Here is a 21,415-nt window from a genome sequence, read left to right on the forward strand (position 1 = left end):
AGCCGAGATGGCGCCGCTGCACTCCAGCCCGGGCGAAAGTGCAAGCAAGACTCCGTCTCAAAAAAAAAAATTTAAAAAAAGGAAAAGGGCAGTCATATTGTTAGAGCCACATCCACATTATTTTAAACAAAAACTTAAAATATGTTCGAGAACTAACAAGCTTCCAGTCTGAATTCACCATTCCTCCCCTTGGTATAAAACTCAAAAATCTGACAGTCTGGAAGTAAAATACAGGGACACTTTACTACCCTGAAAATCATGCTGGGTTTCCGCTAGGCAGGGCAGACGTTTTCGGGAGCATCACCGCGCGGCGTCTCGGATGCGCTTCTCCTGGCGCCCTCTGGGCGGCAGCGCTCTCGTGACACTGCTGAGTCGACGTCACGCCCGTCGTTGTTACGCCCTTCCCCGAGGAAAACGAGAAAGACCCATAGCAGAAAATTATGCCGCACTACCTCCCTGAGGCAGCGACCAGTAACAAACAACCTTTTCTTCAGGCTTCCCACTACCCAACCCAGCCGCAGTCTACGAGCCACCGTCACCCACCACCCTGCAGGAACAATTACCCAGCCTCACCCCAAGATCACGCGAAAAGGAGGCGCCAAAAGAAACTCTGTTCTCGCGAAATTTTAAACTTAATTCTCGCGACGTCTCTGTTCCGGTCCTTCTTTCTCAGCCCCAGACTCACACTAGCGCGTTGCCTCGGAAACATCGCGAGAGTTTCTTTCTTCGGTCTCCGCCCCTTTACGGCACGATGGTCGCGCAAGAATGTGATAGAGCTTCAACGGACGCCATTTTCTTTCTTTCTTAGCTGTTAGCTGAGAGGAAGTCCCTGAACAAGCCGCAGCGGCTCCTATAGAGCAACCATGGCGGACTATTCAACAGTGCCTCCACCTTCTTCTGGCTCAGCTGGTGGCGGTGGTGGCGGCGGTGGTGGTGGGGGAGTTAACGACGCTTTCAAAGATGCACTGCAGAGAGCCCGGCAGGTAAGTGTGGACCGCGCGGCGGGATCCCGAAAGCTCATGGTAATTGGTCGCTGACTGAGTAGGCCGCTAACCCTCAGCGCAAGAGGAAGAGGAAAGAGGTGTCCTTCCGGGCTGAAATGTGAAGAGACACTTTTCCCCATGTTGGTAACATCGATTAGAGACCAGAACTCAGTTTTGTGTTCTTAGTGTCTAATCCAGTTAGAACCCCGAAGCGTGCTACGCGAAGAAGGCCTTAAGTCTTTCTTCCGCTTCTGCGGCACTCGCCTTTCCGCGGTGAGCTAACAGCCTCCCCTTTTCCTCGAGATGAATACCCTCTTCTAGGGGATAAAGCGTTGGTAGTTTCATACAGTTTAGTGAAAGGTTCTGGTAATGAGTTTGAGAAAGAACTAGGGTCTGTTTCCTGGAGCCATCGCCAGGAAAGGGATTTGTCACTAAAGTAGCCTTTGCAGCTCATTTCTGTTCCCCCTCGCAATTAAAGCCGCTTTCGGTACCATTCACCTTCACACCTTACAAGGAAGGGACTTGAAAGCAGTCTTCCTCAGGGCGGGATTTACGTGTCAGTCTATTCTACCAGTCCGCCCCCCTTATTTCTCAAAATGGCCTCAGGCCCATTATACCGGAGGTTTCAATTTGAATCTGCCTCTCTGTTCAGAGTCGTAAACTGACCAGACCTCTTTGTATTACGTAGTGCGTGCATTTGCCCTGAAGGCACCACTTTTCCCAGACGAAAACTGTTAAAATAGTACGTGTATTCTAGGAAAATGAAAGGTTTCTTAACTTGAGCTTTACATTTTTAAGATAGTCCCCTAATATATCTAAAATTTCAAAATGTGTGGTGTTGATATGGATTTGCATGTAAACGAAAGAATCCTATTCTCTGTGACACTATGCGTATTGTACTAGGTGCTGGACATTTTTAATTAGTGCTAAGCTAATGGTAATTAGAAATCAGTTTTGTGGTGTGTTTTGATTGCATTAGGAGTTCACTTAGTTCTAACTTTTTAGCCTCCGGTACAATTAAAGGAACGTTGAGTCAAAATCAGAATTCATAAAATCCGTTGTAATGTAACACATCTAATGTTGTAAACACATTATAAATATATACCTGTATTGTTTATATCAGAAATATTAAGGATAACAAAAGGTCAACATTAATATTTATTCTGCGGGTTTTTTTTCCACGTAATTTAAGAAATTCTGAACGTGTTTAGACTAGCGAAAGGATTTATGTAACTGACAAACTGTCAGCGGGTTTTATTAGATTGGTTTGGAAGACTTAGGGGAACTATTTTATTTACTGGAACCAGCTATTTTACTAGAACCAGCACATTGGATTAATTTGTGTCGCACACTGTACATAGATACTGAAGTTTTGTGTGTGTGTGTGTGTGTGTGTGTGTTGTTTTGTTGCTGCTGTTTGTGTTTTTTCGAGATGGAGTCTGGCTTTGTCGCCCAGGCTGCAGCGCAGTGGCATCATCTCAACTCATTGCAACCTCCACCTCCCAGGTTCAAGTGATTCTCCTGCCTCAGCTTACCCAGTGGCTGGGTTTACAGACGCGCACCACCATCCCTGGCTAATTTTTTATTTATTTTTTTTTTTAAAGTAAGGATGGGGTTTCACAATACTGGCCAGGCTGGTCTCGAACTCCTGATCTCCACCCACCTCGGCCTCCCAAAGTGCTGGGATTACAGGCATGAGCCACTGCACCCAGCATTGTTTTTTTGGTTTAATGGGTGAATTGGTTCCTGCTAAGAAGCTGTGATATAGTTCCTTGACCAAATGCAGATGAACAGGATTATTTGGTTAATACTTTGATTAACGATAGCAGACAAAATATGGACATTTAATTAATCTGCTTGTTTTATAAGTGTTGATGAAGTTTATACTATGAGGCAGGCACCTTGTATGGGACACAAGTTGGAAAGGGATGCCCAACTTCCTAAGTAAAGGAGTGATATTTGGTCAAGGCGTTATAGAATGAATGAAAGTTTGGCCAGTAGAGAAAAGAAGCAGCATGCACGGAAGTATGAGGGTTCGGGGGAAAGACAAGGACACAGGAGTGAAGTCACTGGAAGATAGTGCGGGATGGGAGGACATGAAACAAGGCCAGGAGAGGTACTGGTGGATCCAGATATGGAACACCTTGTGTTGCAGTGCTTTAATTAAAAATGGAATTTCATGCTGGGTATAGTAGCTCATGCCTGTAATCTCAACACTTTGGGAGGCTGACACGGGCAGATCACTTGAAGTCAGCAGTTTAAGACCAGCCTGGCCAACATGGTGAAACCCCATCTCTACAAAAAATACGAAAAGTATCCTTGCTTGGTGGCCTGCGCTGGCAGTCCCAGCTACCTCGGAGGCTGAGGCACAAGATTCGCTTCAAGCTGGGAGGTAAGAGGTTGAAGTGGGTGAAGATCACGCTCCTGCACTCCAGCCAGATCAATAGAGCAAGGCCCTGTCTCACAAAAGAAAAATTGGATTTTATTATTAGGCTAAGCCATAGTTTCTTGCTTTAGATTTTTTTAAGTACAGAAATTGTCATCAAACTGAAATTTCTTGTGTTACATGCCAAGACATCAGTTGTCCTGATGTCTTTGCTGTAATGATTTGTTTCTTTATAGAAATGTTCTTAAATAGGCCGGGCGCGGTGGCTCAAGCCTGTAATCCCAGCACTTTAGGAGGCCGAGGCGGGTGGATCACGAGGTCAAGAGATCGAGACCATCCTGGTCAACACAGTGAAACCCCGTCTCTACTAAAACTACAAAAAATTAGCTGCGCATGGTGGCACGTGCTTGTAATCCCAGCTACTCAGGAGGCTGAGGCAGGAGAATTGCCTGAACCCAGGAGGCGGAGGTTGCGGTGAGCCGAGATTGCGCCATTGCACTCCAGCCTGGGTAACAGGAGTGAAACTCCGTCTCAAAAAAAAAAAAAAAAAAGAAATGTTCTTAAATCTGAGATTCCTAACTTTAGCTTTTGACTAGAATTACCCATTACATTTGATGATGTCTCTAAATGTCAGTTGTAGCTGTTAGTCTGATGATATAATTTATGGAATATACAGAAGCGTGCTTAGACAAAAGAAACAAGTTAGGTTAATATCTGAACTACTTTTTCTTGTGTGTTTAAGAATATTGACTTAAGTTTCCAAGATTATCAACTAACGTTGTTTATTTTTTTTGTCTAGAGTACTTTGCTGTTTTTTTGTTTTGTTTTGTGGCTTTTTTTTTTGGAAGGAAGAGATACAAGAACAGTTGCCTGCTCTCAAGGAGCTTCAAGGCTGTACCAGTTGGGGATGCCATTGGTATTTTTAGCTGGACAGTTCTTGGTTATTCATAAAAGCAGGACAAGTGATTATGATTCTTGGTCCATATCTGGTAATGACAGTAGTGTTAACTCTGTCTAGCTGGTTGTTGACATATGGTCATTTAGTTACCCCATCTTTTTTTTTTTTTTTTTTTTTTTTCCCTAGCTTATTTTCATGTGAAATTTTCAGATTTTTATGATATTCTGAGCTAAATTCAACACAGGGGCACCAGATTGCTGCTTTAGTTCAGAGTTTCCAGCCTGTGCACTTCAGAAATTTTTTTTTTTTATATTTCAAGCTGTAACTCCAGGGATTGGGATTGTTTGATTAGGTCTTTGGCAGTGGTATTAGTAGCAACTTCTGTCTCTAGAACATTGGAAAATTAAAATGTATTAACTCAGTTTTTTTCCTTGAGGTTGTACGAAGGTAGAAATGAATCAGAGACTAGATAAGTAGCTAAGCAGGACTGCTAACCCTCATCCCTTCCCCTCTAGACAACTGTAAAATTAGTCATTATGTGTTTGATCATTCTTGCAGTCTCCTCTGACAATTATAAAAGTGATGCTGGCTGCACAATGTTGTTTGAATGAAATGAAAATATAGAATAGAGCTTTTTTTAGAATTACCATTAGTTTCTTCAGTGAAAACTAGCATTTGAGCATGATTCTTTTTTTATATTATTTTGTGACAGGATAGCAAGGCTTGGTTGTGATAAGCAAATCATGGAATGGTAGTATTTCTAGTGTCCAGGTTTCTTCGCATGTCTGGTGTATGGGAACTAACTCCATCAGGACCTTGCTTGTAGTAGGTACTCAACATTTACTGAATTAAATCAGTACACATTTTTGATGAATAAAAATACAAGTCAGCCCTCTGTATCTGTGGGCTCTGCATGTGCAAATTCAGCCAGCCATGGATCAAAAATATTAGAAAAATGGAATAACAGTCCAACAATATAAGTAATGTAAATATAAACAGTACAACGACTGTGTACAATGTATCAGGTATTGTAAGTAATCTAGAGATGACTTAAAGTATACCAAAGGATTTGTGTAGGTTATGCAGATACTGCACCATTTTATATAAGGAACTTGGGCATCTGTGGATTTTGGTATTTGCACGTTTTCTGGAACCAAATCTTAAGGGTCTATAGTTGGTCATACCACCTGATTTTAGAGATTTTCTGAATCTCAGAAGATAATTAAGTAAACTATATTTAGGTCCGTTCTTAACCTCGGAGGATACATTCCAAGACCCTCAGTGAATATCTGAAACCATAGATAGTAACGAATCCTATATATACACATGATAATGTTTTTTTCCTATATATACATATATATAAAGCTTGAAGTCTAAATTAGACACAGTATTAATGATAATAATAAAATGGAACAAGGCTGGTCATAGTGGTTCACGCTGGTAATCTTAACACTTAACTTTAACTAAGATAGTTGAGTTAGGAGGATCGCTTGAGCCCGGGAGTCTGAGACCACCCTAGGCAACATAGTGAAACCCTGTTTCTATAAAAAATACAAAAAAATTAGCCAGATATGGTGGTGCGTGCCTGTAGTATCAGCTCCCCAGGAGGCTGAAGTGGGAGGATTGCTTCAACTTGGGAGGTCAAGTCTACAGTGTTGACAATGTTGGGTCCTATAGGTAGTTGCATAAGTGAGCCATGATCGTGCCACTGTACTACAGCCTTGGGTAACAGTCTGACCCGGTCTCAAAATTTTAATTTAAAAAATCAAATAGAACAATTACAACAATACACTGTATTATTAACAAGAAGGGCAAATTTTTAAAAATTAGACCAATATGCTGTAATAAGTTATGTGAATGAGGGGTCTCTTCCCTAACCCCAGAATATCTGATTGTACTATACCGTAGATAACTGAAACAGTGGAGAACAAAAACAAGATAAAAAGAGATTACTGTGTCTCTCAAATTTCTTTTCAACTCCCAAATTCTTGGATTTGTCACTTCTTGACTTAATAGAGGTGAGGAATGCTAAAATAATGAAAGCAGGAAAAATAACTTACTCATACAAGAAACAGAGAATGGTCCATGTGGAAAGCTTGAATTGTTTTTGTAAACTAAAATTAAATAAAGTAGTGGGGCACGGCGGCTCACGCCTGTAATCCCAGCACTTTGAGAGGCCAAGATGGGCGGATCACTTGAAGTCAGGAGTTCAAGCCCAACCTGGCCAATATGGTATAACCCTGTCTCTACTAAAAATACAAAAATTGGCCAGGCGTGGTGGTGTGTGCCTGTAATTCCAGCCACTCGGGAGGCTGAGGCAGGAGTATTGCTTGAACTCAGCGAGTTAGATGTTGCGGTGACCCTAGATCGTGCCACTGCACTCCAGCCTGAGCAACATAGACTCTGTCTCAAAAAAAAATAATAATAATAATAGTAATAATTAAAAGTTTCCCACACTTGGTAATTGTCTAATAAAAATTGAATATGTTGAATTCTGGTACTCTGAAAAAGGAGTTGAATATAGTTGGAAATTGGTTTTTAGGAATTATTTTTCTTAAATTCTCCTTGTAGTCACCTAGTAATTGTATATTTTATTGATCTTAGAAAATTGATCAAATCTGCAGTTCGTTTTGTTTTTTCAGTTTTTTTGTTTGTTTGTTTGTTTGTTTGTTTTTAAGAGATGGAGTCTGCTGTATTAGCGTTGAACTCCTGGCCTCAACCAATTCTCCCACCTCAGCTTCTGAAGTAGCTGGGACTGCAGGTGCCACTGGGCCTGGCTCCTTTATTGGTATTTTTATTAAAAGTTTTAATGTCTTTGTAACAGTTCTAAATTTTTGAAATGGTATTACTGGTTCTTTAGAGTTAACTAAGTGTCAACTTTTATGTTTTTTTGAGACGGAGTCTCGATCTGTCGCCCAGGCTGGAGTGCAGTGGTTAGATGTCTGCTCACTGCAACCTCCGCCTCCCAGATTAAAGTGAGTCTGCTGCCTCAGCCTCCTGAGTAGATGGAATTATGGGCATGCTTCCCATGCCCAGCTAATTTTTTTTTTTGTATTTTTAGTACAGACAAGGTTTCACTCCTGACCTCAGGTGACCCACTCACCTCGGCCTCCCAAAGTGCTGGGATTACAGGCATGAGCCACTGTGACCAGCCTCAACTTTCATTTTCATTTGGATCGTTTTTGAACTATTCAGTGGGTAAGGATGTATAAATAAGTGTCTTCGCTGTATAGAAGTTTCTTGGAGTTAAAGGCTCACTGCAACCTCTACCTCCTGTGTTCGAGCAATTCTCTCACCTGAATCCCGAGTAGCTGGGATTACCAGCATGCCCCACCATGTCCCGCTGGTTTTTTTGTATTTTTAGTAGAGACAGGGTTTTGCTATGTTGGTCAGGCTGGTCTCATACTCCTGACCTCAGGTGGTCTACCCGCCTCAGCCTCCCAGAGTACTGAGATTATTGGCGTGAGCCACTGTGCTTGGCCAAGAGTGTATCTTTTTTTAAATCGAGCAATCTAATACTTGATCCTAATATGCTTTGTGGTTGGTGTTTGCATTTTTAAATGAGGAAAAGGGAAATCTAGGAGTCCTAGGAAATACAGTTGGTATATGGGAACTGATACATAATTAGACTTAAGTGATCCATGTTGAGTTTATGACTTAAACCCTTAACTATAATTTTATCCTCTCCAGTTATCTGATGATGATAAAAACTTGAAGCAGTTATCCATACCAGGATATCTTTGGGAAATCCCTGTCACTAAAAGTTAGGTTTTCTTTAATATTTTCCTTGGAAGATTTCAAATATACTCAAAATTGAAAGAAGTATGTAATAACTTCTCATGAGTCCATCACACATCTTCTATAATGAATGTACTCCATTTTACTGTAGAGCTTGGCCTATTGCTGACCACTCAGCAATGTTGCAGAACCTCTCCATGATTCCCCATGGAAATGGGAACCACTCCAGTTCTCCTTTTGTAGAAAAATTCAATAAATATCTACTGGTTGTTCCCTACTTGTGACTTGAAGCCAGGTGTGGTGTGGGTGTGTGTAGGTGTGTTTTTAAGCAGTCTTGCTCTATCACCCAAGCTAGAGTGCAGTGGTGTGACCTCGGCTCACTGAAACCTCCACCTCCTGGGTTCAAGTGATTCTCATGCCTCAGCCTCCCGAGTGGCTGGGACTATGGGCATGTACCACCACACCCAGCTAATTTTTGTATTTAGTAGAGATGCGTTTTTACCATGTTGCCCAGACTGCTCTCGAACTCCTGAGCTCAAGCCATGTACCCACTTCCGCCTCCCAAAGTACTAAGATTACAGGCATGAGCCACCATGGCAGCAAAGCTAGATATTTCTTAACATTTGTTCGATCAGGTGCAAGAAATTACTTGCCCTACTCTAAAAGTTAAAAATCTTCTAAGAGAGGCCAGAGGGGGTGGCCCATGCTGTAATCGCAGCACACTGGGAGGGCGAGGCGGGCAGATTACAAGGTAAGGAGCTCCAAACCAGCCTGGCCAATATAGTGAAACCCTGTCTCTACTAAAAATACAAAAATTAGCCAGGCATGATGGTGGGCACCTGTAGTCCCAGCTACTTGGAAGGCTGAGACAGGAGAATTGCTTGAATCCAGGAGGCGGAGGTTTCAGTGAGTCAAGATCATGCCACTGCACTCCAGTTTGGGCAACAGAGCAAGACTCCATCTCCAAAAAAAAATATATATATATATATATCTTTATGGTTCCACAGCTGAGGTTTTAAGACTTGAGCTCATCAGACTCCTGCATATATCCTTAGAAAAAACATTGTCCTATAAAGCTATAATACGAGCCACATGTTTTATTTAACTCAACATATAGAAAATATTACCCTCTTGGCATGTATTCAATATAAAAATTTTGAGATGATTTACATGGTTCCAGATTTTCAATATTCAGTAATTTTACACTTATAGCAAGTGTCATTTCAGACTAGTTACATTTCAAGTACTTAGTAACCATATATGGCTAGTGGCTGTCTTACTAGCCTTTGAGTCCCACAAAGTGTACACATTCTCTGTGTTTACGCACATCTTTTGAAATGTCATGAGAGAGAGAGCCAGATAGGATCCAGATTTTCTTTAAATCAGTTTGCTCTCTCTTAAGGATTCCTAATTGGTTGTTTCTTTGTTGCTTCCTATAGGGATGTATCAGAAGCTTCATCACATGATTATTATGTTAACTGCCTGAAGTATTTATGGTAGCAATAAATTGAGCTGTAATTTTAATTTGTCAAGTAAATTCTCTGATGTGATACTAAGTATTTCACATACATATTAGGAAGTGATGGAAATTTAGTAATGAATGGTATGTAATAGTTTGTGGGGTTTTTTTTTTTTGTTTGTTTTGTTTTTTTTCTCTTTTTGTTTTCTTAGATTGCAGCAAAAATTGGAGGTGATGCTGGGACATCACTGAATTCAAATGACTATGGTTATGGGGGACAAAAAAGACCCTTAGAAGATGGAGGTAAGTTGTACTCATAAGCATTTTAAATTGTTTTTCAGAGTGTTTAGTTGAAGTGATTCTCAGTATTTTTCTATTATTTTATTGAGACATTACTTTTATTATAAAAGTAATAAAATTGTAAGGTGTATATTGGCCTAAAAGGGGTTGGGGGTTGGGGAGAGACCTAAACAAGGTAGGTAAAATTTGAGTCAACCAGGAAGTTTTGTCTTATTAGAAAACAGTTTATTTTCCCTCTTTTAGTATTGTGCCAGATTGAAAATTTGCACAGACGTAAAAAAAAAAAACGAGAATATATATTACTTAGAAGGCATTTCACTGGTTTTTCTCATACATGAATGGATTTTAATATGCTGTGCTTTCGTCATTTTCCTATTTCCAATTTCACTTTAAAGGTTGAAATTGCTATAGTTTGCTACCCTAGGGTGTTACAGGTTATAACTTTTTTTTTTTTAATGTTCTTTGTTTTTAGTACGTTTGTGTTTCAGGTTTAGCTTTAAACCTGTGGATTAAACAGTGGATTTACAGTGCTTTGTATTTTAAAAAATCGTAATTGTTGAAGCTCCTGAACTTAGAAGTCTGCATGTATTTTTTGTTTTAGGTTTGATGTATGAGTTTTGATACATTTTCTTTTTACCCCTTTTTTTAAAGGGAGGATTCTCACTGTGGCTGTAGAATGTATTTGTAGCTTTTGACCAGAGAACTTGATTTCCTTTTATTTAAGTGTCTTTCATATTTATAGTGAGGTTTTTAATATACAAAAAAAAAATGAGCTAATGATGCTTCAGATGTTGTATGTAATGTATTCTTTTTATTTTATGTGTAGATGGCTCTTGGACAAGTCCGAGCAGTACAACACACTGGGAGGGAATGCCCTCTCCTTTTAAAGGCAGGAATTTTTATTTATTACATGTGTTCAGTATGTAAACGTGGAATAAACCAGTGGATTCTTAAATGGACACAAATACTTCTTGGATTATGTGTCTGAATTTTTGCTGCACAACATTCTGATGTTTAATCATTTAAGTTTGAAGGGGGGAGGAGAATGTAGTACTTTGAGCTATAGGTTGTCAGTTCCAAGGTATGCATTGTATTCATCTGTATAATGGATTTATATGAAGGTAGTACTGTAGTTGCTTTGAGGTTTTTTTCCTAAAGTTTTATACAGTGAAATGTTTGTTTATAAAAGAACAGTTTAGGTTGAAATTGCCTTGTAATGTTGTGGGGGTTTTTTTTTTGTTGTTGTTTTTTGGGGGGCATAGCTTTGTGGTCACCGTCAGATACACTCAACTTTTAATATGTCAGATTTTCTTAGTTTGATAGGTCCCCCCCCCCCCCCCAGTCTTCAGTTCCTGAGGTGGAAGCATCATTAGCCTTTAGCATGTGATATTTCGCCAGTAATGGACCTAAAGTACTTTGTCTTGTATCATTCTAATATGCTTAACGTACATTAATGTCAGTGGTTTGTTAAAATCAGATAACTAGTTTAATGTCTGTGCATCTTTTGAACGTGAAGAGAATATAGTTTCGTTTTTAGATTCTGAGTTTGAGTTGAAATTTGGCAGTTTCGGTTTAAATGATAAACCATACCTTTGGATATTTCAATAAATGTTTATATTGTTATTTATTCTTGTTTGGGAGGGGAGAAGCTTTGTACTTAATTCGCAACAAATTAAAAGACACTTAATTTTCCAGATCAACCAGATGCTAAGAAAGTTGCTCCTCAAAATGACTGTAAGTATTCGTTTTAAACTGGGTTAAAAGTCAACTGAATTTTAATATGAAGATTTTGTTCATATTATTGGATGTCTTTGAAGTTAGTTGGTTTATGAGCCTTTTGGATCACCTAGCATGAATTTATATACCTTTTTCTTCTGTTTTACAATTTGTCCCATTAACTGTGTCCAGGTATATATAAAGATTGGTTGCTGAATTATTTTATGTATTTAACAACTTCAAATCTTGATCTATGCTTGTACAAATTGAAAAAGGAGATTGTTCTGTGCCATTGCTAATATAATGTCTAACCTTTCATTGACTTTCTTGCCACTGTCAATGCTGATATAAGTACTCTGTATAAAATTTGACTTTCTTCAAGGTGTTGTCTGTACATTAGTTAAAGGTTTTTGAATGTTTGATGTGATTGTGTTGTTAATTAAATATATAAGTAAACTTCAATTTTGAATTTTCATTTTATTTTTATTTAATTTTTTGATAGCTTTTGGAACACAGTTACCACCGATGCATCAGCAGCAAAGGTAGAGTCACAAGTTTTTCAAAAAGTATTCTGCAAGTTTTGGTTGAGCTGTTTGTAAAAACACAACCATATTGGTGTATATTGAATATGTGTCTGTATTTTTTGGTATACATAGTTAATGTCACCCCACCATGGGGAGGTGCCATAGAGTGATTATTTTTCTTATGAGTGAGATAAATTTGTGGTTTGGAAAGATAGGTGGAATTAGCCACATTTTAGAACAAGGGTGAGTTAGAGTAACTGTTAAGATGACATTCCCCAAACTCGTCCAGCTCTTTATACAGTTCATGCCTTCAGACTGTTGCATTCATCATCCCTTCTTCACTTGATGCATCATCTTAAAATTCTTAATTTAACGGCTCAAGTAATAAGGCCATATGTTTTGACGTAAGTCTGAACCTAGAATCTTAGTTTAAGCCATTGGGAGACATTGGACTTCCGTTTTTATTAATAGGTTACCTTTTATTTGTAAACAAATTATCTTTCACTGAAGGAAAATGGTACTTTCTGTTACTTCTTAGCAGGTCTGTAATGACAGAAGAATACAAAGTTCCAGATGGAATGGTTGGATTTAGTAAGTAACTTAATTTTTAAAGTTTTGAAAACATGATCAAAACACATTTTAGAATCTTTTCAACCAAAAAAAATTTTTTTTTTTGACTAGTAATTGGCAGAGGAGGTGAACAGATCTCACGAATACAACAGGAATCTGGATGCAAAATACAGATAGCTCCTGGTAATGTTATGTTCTCTTGATATTTTCAAAGTGACTGGAAAACTAGCATTCTTTTTTTGGTTTCTAGTAATAATAATGCTACCTTTAATTTTTGACCTAAAGTGTTTTTTGTTTGTTTTTAATTGTAGATAGTGGTGGCCTTCCAGAAAGGTCCTGTATGCTAACTGGAACACCTGAATCTGTCCAGTAAGTTTGAAAGTCTTAAAAGTCCAATTAACAACAGGAGAACTCTTTGAATTTTGCCTCTGCTCTTCATTACTGCTTTATTTTACACTATTGTCTCCTTGCTGCCTCCCCTCAAAGTTTTGAGGTTTATACCTCATGTCTTTTTCAATTAGGATTCATTATCTGAGTCATTAAAGACACAAAATAGTGAAAACAACTTCATATCTATTCCAGTCTCTACTTGAGCAAAGCCAGGTGTAACCTAGAGAAGAATGCACAGTCATGTTGACTGGTGACACCTAAAACTCATAGACATTAAACTCAAATGGACTATTGCATTGCCTGTGGCCCATTTCATTGACCAAACTTTGAAGGCCTAGTTCATTCACTTTTCCACTCCTCTCCAAGGCTCTTTAATCCTACATCTCCCCACCTCCAAATCTTCAGCATCTAACCCCACCTCTTTCCGACTTAAGCTTATTTACTGAGAAAAACAGAAGCAAATCATAGCCAGGCATGGTGGCTCATGCCTGTAATCCTAGCACTTTGGGAGGCTGAGGCAGGTGGATCACCTAAGGTCAGGAGTTTAAGACCAGCCTGGCCAACACAGTGAAACACTGTCTCTACTAAAAAAAGGTGTGGTGGCATGCACCCCAGCTACTCAGAAGGCTGAGGCAGGACGATAGCTTGAACCTGGGAGGCAGAGTTTTCGGTGAGTGGAGATAGTGCCACTGCACTCCAGCCTGGGCAATGGAATGAGACTCCATCTCAAAAAAAAAAAAAAAAAAAAAAAAAAAGGCAGATCATAAGAAGCTTTTGTTTTTCCCTACCACTAAAACTACCAGCCTTCATTTTTTTCTCTGTTCACATAGTACTCAGATAATTGCTTTTCTTTGTGTTCATGTGTCTAAAGCCAGCGCTTTCTTATTACTGAAAGTCAGTGTGCCTGCAGTTGAACTTCCTTCTGCATTATTAGTTCCCCTCCTTTATGAGAGAGAGAGAATGTGTGTGTGTGTGTGTGTGTGTGTGTGTGTGTGTGTGTGTGTGTGCATGCATGCGTGCGGCGCGCGTGCGCTGAGACGGAGTCTCACTCCGTTGCCCAGGCGCTGGAGTGCAATGACACGATATTGGCTCACTGTAGCTTGTGCTTCCTGGGTTCAAGTAATTCTCCTGCCTCCACCTCCCAAGTACCTGAGACTACAGGCATGTACCACATTTGGTTTTTTTATTTGTTTGTTTGGTTTTTTTGTTTGTTTTTTAGTAGAGATGGGGTTTCACCATGTTGGCCAAGATGGTCTCTATCTCTTGACCTCGTGATTCACCCACCTTGGCCTACTAAAGTGCTGGCATTGCAGACATGAGCCACCATACCTGGCCTGATTTTCTTTTTAGCACTTACCAAATAATGTGTGCTTTTTATTTTGAATTTTTTTTTTTCTTTTTTTTTTTTTTTTTTTTTTTTTTTAATTTTCAGCAAGTAGCCCCTATATATTTTTACTTTTTAATGAAATGAAGCTACTCTCTAGCAGGAACTGTGTTGTTTTTTTTAATCAGTGCTATTACTCCATTACCTAGAATGGCACCTGGCACATAGCTGATACCTAAATATTTGTTGAATGAATAATTGTAGCATATGAGTAAGCAAAATGGTAGTTTAAAACTGTAAATCATTTAGTTCTTGGAGGAATCAGTTTAATTCTGAGATAACTTTAGCATTAGAATGTTCTTTCTTGGAAATTTTGGACTGCTCTTAAAAATAAAAATTGTATATCTAGAAAATTTTTCAGTTAAAAGTAAAAGCATTGTTGGCTTGGCACAGTGGCTCACACCTGTAACCCTAACACTTTGGGAGGCTGAGGTGGGTGGATCACAAGATAAGGAGTTCAAGACCAGCCTGGCCAAGATGGTGAAACCCCATCTCTACTGAAATACAAAAATTAGCTGGGCATGGTACCACGCATTTGTAGTCCCAGCTACTTGGGAGGCTGAGGCAGGAGAATCACTTGAACCCAGGAGGTGGAGGTTGCGGTGAGCCAAGATTGTGCCACTGCACTCCAGCCTGGGTGACCGAGTGAGACTCCATCTCAAAAAAAATTTTTAAAGTAAAAGCATTGTTAAAGTTAGCATTAAGGCACCTAATCCATAATTGGTATAGGAGTACTTGGTTATGTTGTTTTATATTTCTCTATTTGAATGAGCTTAGATATGCTACAACTTACTATTCAAATATGTTAACAGGTCGGCAAAACGGTTACTGGATCAGATTGTTGAAAAAGGAAGACCAGCTCCTGGCTTCCATCATGGTGATGGACCGGGAAATGCAGTGCAAGAAATCATGATTCCAGCTAGCAAGGCAGGATTAGTCATTGGAAAGGGGGGAGAAACTATTAAACAGCTTCAGGTATGGTTATGTTTGTAAAGTGGTTATTTTTGGTCTGTTTTGATGACCATTTTCTTCCACTCTCTTTTGTTAATATATATTATTTCTATGATTATAACAGGAACGGGCTGGAGTTAAAATGGTTATGATCCAAGACGGGCCTCAGAACACTGGTGCTGACAAACCTCTTAGAATTACAGGAGACCCATATAAAGTTCAAGTAAACTTAACTTTATATTTTATAAAGAAGGAGTTGGGTTGAATGGGGTTGGGCAAAATATGCATGTATAATTAAAATGTTTTGAGACACTCTTTCTAAATTAGTTAACTTTTTCTACTTTAGCAAGCCAAGGAAATGGTGTTAGAGTTAATTCGTGATCAAGGTGGTTTCAGAGAAGTTCGGAATGAGTATGGGTCAAGAATAGGAGGAAATGAAGGGATAGACGTAAGTAAAAATACCCATTCAGAAATGGTTGTATGCTAATTCATAAATATACATAAATATAATAGTGCTTTCTATTTTGTGTTAAGTGGCTTTCTCTAACATTGTATCCTTTTATTTCTCCTTTGTACTTGAGAATACAGAATTCTATATTTTATTTCTTATTACCCTATTTGCTATAAATATAGCATTGTATGTACTTTTATGATTTGAGGCAGATTTTCTGGAAATGGCTTTTTTTTTTTTTTTTTAAAGAGACAGTGTTTCACCGTCTTGGTCAGGCTGGTCTTGAACTTCTAACCTTGTGATCCGCCCACCTCGACCTCCCACAGTGCTGGGATTAGAGGCATGAGCCACCATGGCCGGCCTTGGAAATGGCTATTTTTTATCCTTTTTTTAACTTTGAATCCTGAGAAGCCAGCTGTCTTAACACTTAGTCTTTTTTACATAAGGTCCCCATCCCGAGATTTGCTGTTGGCATTGTAATAGGAAGAAATGGAGAGATGATCAAAAAAATTCAAAATGATGCTGGTGTTCGAATTCAGTTTAAGCCAGGTGAGTACACATAATAATGTAAGTGTTGCAGCAGTTAGTTTTGACATACATTTATTGTTTGATTTTGTTTCTTTGTTTCGAAGATGATGGGACAACACCTGATAGAATAGCACAAATAACAGGACCTCCAGACCGATGTCAACATGCTGCAGAAATTATTACAGACCTTCTTCGAAGTGTTCAGGTTTGATAGAAAGTTAACGTTTTCATTTTTTGTTTTCATGGAAAAGTATTTTCCTTCATCAAATCTGAGGTTTCCTCTATATCAGAGTCTACTTCATGATGCTTTATTAATGGAGAAAGTTTGAATTGCTTTAAGGTAAAGATCTTGGAGCAGGAAGAAGTACTGCTTTAAGTGCTACCTTATTTACTCTTGTATTTTTACACATATTATTACTTATGATCATTTGGGCCAGTTCATCTTTAAAAGAAGTATTTCTGTGCTGATTTTCTTTCTTTCTTATCTTTCCGTCTATAGGCTGGTAATCCTGGTGGACCCGGACCTGGTGGTCGAGGAAGAGGTAGAGGTCAAGGCAACTGGAACATGGGACCACCTGGTGGACTACAGGAATTTAATTTTATTGTGCCAACTGGGAAGACTGGATTAATAATAGGAAAAGGCAATGTATTTTAAACTCTTAATATTTAACACATTTATTTTTCTGGACACTTGTTGTAAACAAGTGGCAATGTGTTTTCTCTGGCTGTATATTAGTAGAAAAGCTTTTTGGTTTTTTTTTTTTTTTTTTTGAGGACAAATTCTTACTCTATCACCAAGGCTGGAATGCAATGGTGTGATCTTGGCTCACTGCAACCTCTGCCTCCTGGGTTCAAGCAATTCTTTGCCTCAGCCTCCCAAGTAGCTAGGATTACAGGCACCCACCACCATGCCTGGCTAATTTTTGTATTTTTAGTACAGACCATGTTTAGTTTCACCATTTTGGCCAAGCTGGTCTTGAACTCTTAACGTCGTGATCCACTGGCCTCAGCCACTGAAAGTGCTGGGATTATAAGCATGAACCACCACACCTAGCCGAAAAGCATTCTTATGTTCATGTGTAACAAGTAAAACATAGATGAAATATACATGTAAAACAAGTTTCACATGTATATTTATGAAAAGAGCAGGAATTTAACCTTACTACCTTCTAGAGAAAGGGGACTGAGAGGCAATTATTAATGTAAGAAATGTCTTTTGACCCAAAAAGTGATTTGAGTGTTTTTGTTTGTGCATTTTTATTTTTCCTGACTTGTATTTTTAAAATTCAAATGTTTATAATTGTATTAGTTTATGTTTACACTGCTTTTAAAAGCAGTTTATTCATATATTTTGTTACAATCACATTAAGGCTTTGTATAAACATACTAAGTAAATGTATTTTAAGAGAAGCATAAAATGCTTCCTAAAATTTAAAGTGTAGACTATTAAATGAAAAATCTTAATAGAATATTGTCAAGTAGGATACTGACCAAACCGTATTTTTAATAGCCCATTTAATTGTGACCATTTTCTTCTAAATAGCACCCAGTATATCCTCGAAACCTTTAGAGGAATTACTGTCTTTTTATTTTAGGAGGTGAAACCATAAAAAGCATAAGCCAACAGTCTGGTGCAAGAATAGAACTTCAGAGAAATCCTCCACCAAATGCAGATCCTAACATGAAGTTATTTACAATTCGTGGCACTCCACAACAGATAGACTATGCTCGGCAACTCATAGAAGAAAAGATTGGTGTGAGTGTGCTTTAAACTTTTTTTTTTTTTTTTTTAACACTTTCAACCTTTATTGAGAGAGTATAGTCATCATGCCAAAATTTATCCATCAACATACAACCTTATTTCCCATCTACAGTTAATGAGAATGTATTTTATTTTAAATGGGACATAAGGCAACATGCCAAGAATTAAAGTACAACTATAAAGTTTTAGTTTCACACTCTGAATATCAACAAAGCAGTAATTCCTAAGATCATGAAAACATTATAAAGTAACTATACAGAAAACAATGAACATTTAGGTCATTTCATGCTTTCTTAATGTCATATAGTGAAAACAGATATACCTATAATTTCAGTCTACAGAAAGCATACTTCATAAGGTCATTATTCATTTAAATTAATACAAATGTTTACGAAGAACATTTTACTTAAATTTCACAGTTGCTTATAAAATGGTTCTTGCAAGATTGACCTACATAAAGAAATGAGTCTCATCAAAAGAGATGGCAAATTATAAATATAAAATATATCACAGTGTTTAAATCCTCATAGTGCAAATCAATAAAGATAACAATCTTTGGAAAGTATTCAGCTTTACAAATTTACTGTAAATATATATATATATATAAATTCAATAAGAAACACATTTAAACCTTGCACTGTCACAGAATTCTTTTGTGGAAACAAATGATGTACTTTTTGAATATGCATACATCAAAATCAAAAAGTTAACTTTTACTTTTTCCTTTATTGGCAACTTTTGATGCGATTTTCGGTTTTGGTTCCCAGAGAGCATTTTTTACAAACCTTAAAGCTGCACCATTGTCCAGCTTGCCAGCCTTTTTCATGTCTGTTATTTCCTTGACTCTGTTCATATATACTCTGATTCTTTCCAATTCCTGCTTTACTGGACGTTCCTTGAGTTGCCAAATAAACCCAAAATATTGAATTTAATGTGTATGCAGAAACCAAATCCACTTTTGATTGTTCAGGTGGGTCCAACTTCTGCAACAACTCATTTCTAGAAACAGACATCATGGTGTTCAGCATCTCATCCACAGCACCAATGGAATTCTCAAAGGCTGACAAATACTTGTGAATTTCTACTGGATAGTCTTCATTAATTTCTTCATCTGCCATTATGGCTGACTCACGGACTTCGACTCCAGTCTGCAGGCTAAACTTTAAATTTATAGCATAGACCCATAGACTGTAGTTAAATAAGATGTTTATTCAAATACATCAAAGGAAAATGTATAAATATTAGTCTGCATTTGTAGATTTTTTGATACATACAACATGTAGATTTTTTAGCAATGAAAATCACGTTATTAAATATGCAGTTACAGGTTTTGAGAACAACCTTACATTTGGGTGTTGGTAGATAAGAGAGGGTAGTGTTACCTGCAGGAATGATGATATTGTTGGTGTAGGATTGTGAAACATACTTGAAGGAAATAGCTAATGGAATTCATTATTTATTAAGGTTTTACTATACTGAACCCCAGTGAAGCAAACAAGATAAATCAGATGCATCTCCCACTCTACAGTAGAAATTCACAAATCCTAGCTTTTGGACTGGCTCATAAATTTTCTGTGGTTTAAAATGTAGACAATTGGGGGCTTCTTACTCTTACACATAATTTATAGAGACAGACCTGACAAAATGTCTGGGATAGGGCCCAGCATCTAATTTTACATAGATGTTTGGGTGATTCTGATGCACAGCCAAATGTGGAAATTTTTTCTCTAAAAGTTTTCTGTTAGAACAAAAAAGTATGAAAAGCTTTGACTGCTTTTTTGTAAATGAAGCAGATGGTATCTTACTGGGATTTTTAACACAAAGTGTACAGGGAGCGTCTTAAATTATTAATAATCAGAATTTCCTAGGAAAATTCTTTTTGATATTTGCCATGTTGTAAATGGGGTGCAAAACAAGTTTGATACTGTTTCTGTCTACTTGGGAAGACAAAAATAGATGTACAAAAGACATGTAAGGAACATCTTACAAAATATACACAAAAGTTGTAAGTTCTTTTGTATGGACAGTTATTTTAATTGTTCAAAAAATGGAGTGTTTATGGAATAATGATAGAGGTTGATGCCATGGCAAAGAGTGCGTAGCACATCTTGGATTTTGATTAGCCTCACATGCATGGATCAGTATTTCTGTTGGACTCATGGAGAAACAAGATAGCTTGTTTTAAAGAAGTAATTTAGTATGATTGTAAAGAGCATGAATTCTGGAGGCGGGTTGCCTGAGTTTAAAATCTTATGAATCATTTACTGGCTATGTGACTTTGTAGTTTATTCATGCTTTTCTGTGCCTTGATTTACTTCTGTAAAATGAGAGTAATAGTATCTACTTCATAGAGTTGTAGGGATTAAATGAATGTTCATGTGTGTATCACTTAAAAGAATGGCACATAGCCCTAAAAAATGTTGCTACTTTTTCAGTGTTATTTTCACTACTTGGAAAGAATAGGTCATGGTTAATAAGTGAGAGGTGACAGCAATTGGATATTTAAAGAGACAAGTTAATAAAAATAACTTTAAAGGTCATGAAGTTTAGTTTCCCTATTTTGCAGTGAGAAATTGACAACGAAATGTAGTGTTAGCATTTTGTCCAACATATCACCTGGTTGTATTTACTACTCGGAGCATTTTAGGACAGTTAAATGTAATGTCTTTGCAAGTTGGCTTAACAAAACAGAAATCGGTTAAGCATTATTAATTATGATGTGGCCTGCATGCATGATAAGGATGTAAAGTACCCTGATTTGTTGAATAAATTAAAAAGGGAATTTTTTGTGCTATTAAAATTTGTGATACCAGAAAAGCCAAAAAGAATATAAATTACAGATCTAAATGGGGTTCCAGTGACAGAAAAAGGTTGTGAGGTGGATTTTAGTTTGATAGTGAACCAGCTAGCTGCCACATTATCAGTGAAGTGTTCAGAAGACAATTGATAGAAGACCCAAGCAGTTTGGGAATATATATTGTCAAGATAGTTGGCTCATATTAGGTGAGTAGATATAGAGAGAAGAGCTGAAGATAAGGACCTGATTTATGTGATTAAAATGAAAAAGAGATAGTAAAAGTGAGAATTATAAAAAGAAAGGGAACTACTGCTGTTCACAAACAAGCTAAAGGAAATTTAATTGCTAATTTGAATTTAATTTAAATTGTACTTAATTGCTACCGTTGATTTTAGTAAATTTTACATGTCTCATTATTATGGCAGATAAAATAGGTTTTGAAAAATGAATGAGGAAAGGAGGGAAAACCTAAAATTTGTTGTTTGTGAATATAAGAGGGTAGAAATGGAAGATTATTTGGCCATAGAGTTGTTTAACCACTACTGTGTTTTGCTGATTTTCCTATGTCTTCCTTTTTC

The 21,415-nt window shown here is 37.7% G+C and overlaps 2 protein-coding genes and 1 pseudogene across 22 annotated transcripts in view; 1 reads left to right on the plus strand and 2 right to left on the minus strand.

Annotated features, from left to right (window-relative positions):
- The window catches only part of DNAJB4 (DnaJ heat shock protein family (Hsp40) member B4), a 44,916-nt gene extending 44,224 nt beyond the window's left edge, over positions 1-692 (minus strand). The window contains exon 1 of one of the 3 annotated variants that reach the window (XM_032296526.1): positions 574-692. The gene's annotated coding sequence lies outside the window, so the exon portion shown is untranslated. Of the gene's footprint in view, positions 1-248 lie in introns of all 3 variants that reach the window. The other 2 variants (XM_032296525.1, XM_032296523.1) reach the window with 2 other exon arrangements.
- Positions 668-21,415, plus strand: part of FUBP1 (far upstream element binding protein 1) — a 37,833-nt gene continuing 17,085 nt past the window's right edge. For 10 of the 18 annotated variants that reach the window (XR_004274576.1, XR_004274573.1, XR_004274577.1 and 7 more), the window contains exons 1-15: positions 744-983; positions 9,677-9,767; positions 10,591-10,653; positions 11,460-11,498; positions 11,983-12,022; positions 12,543-12,595; positions 12,686-12,757; positions 12,886-12,943; positions 15,161-15,323; positions 15,424-15,522; positions 15,646-15,747; positions 16,197-16,299; positions 16,383-16,483; positions 16,778-16,919; positions 17,874-18,034. Coding sequence is in view for 7 of the 18 variants with exons in the window: in XM_032296514.1 (XP_032152405.1) it covers positions 864-983; positions 9,677-9,767; positions 10,591-10,653; positions 11,460-11,498; positions 11,983-12,022; positions 12,543-12,595; positions 12,686-12,757; positions 12,886-12,943; positions 15,161-15,323; positions 15,424-15,522; positions 15,646-15,747; positions 16,197-16,299; positions 16,383-16,483; positions 16,778-16,919; positions 17,874-18,034 (1,407 nt within the window). In the remaining 11 variants the exon portion in view is untranslated. Of the gene's footprint in view, positions 984-9,676; positions 9,768-10,590; positions 10,654-11,459; positions 11,499-11,982; positions 12,023-12,542; positions 12,596-12,685; positions 12,758-12,885; positions 12,944-15,160; positions 15,324-15,423; positions 15,523-15,645; positions 15,748-16,196; positions 16,300-16,382; positions 16,484-16,777; positions 16,920-17,873; positions 18,035-21,415 lie in introns of all 18 variants that reach the window. The other 8 variants (XR_004274583.1, XR_004274584.1, XM_032296519.1 and 5 more) reach the window with 5 other exon arrangements.
- LOC116563805 lies at positions 18,070-21,389 on the minus strand (annotated as a pseudogene). The gene has a single exon (XR_004274585.1). The product of XR_004274585.1 is annotated as a nuclear nucleic acid-binding protein C1D pseudogene (transcript).

The sequence above is a fragment of the Sapajus apella genome, unplaced genomic scaffold (assembly GCF_009761245.1).
Source record: "Sapajus apella isolate SASKATOON/1434 unplaced genomic scaffold, GSC_monkey_1.0 scaffold36, whole genome shotgun sequence".
In the NCBI taxonomy this organism is placed as follows: Eukaryota; Metazoa; Chordata; class Mammalia; order Primates; family Cebidae; genus Sapajus; species Sapajus apella.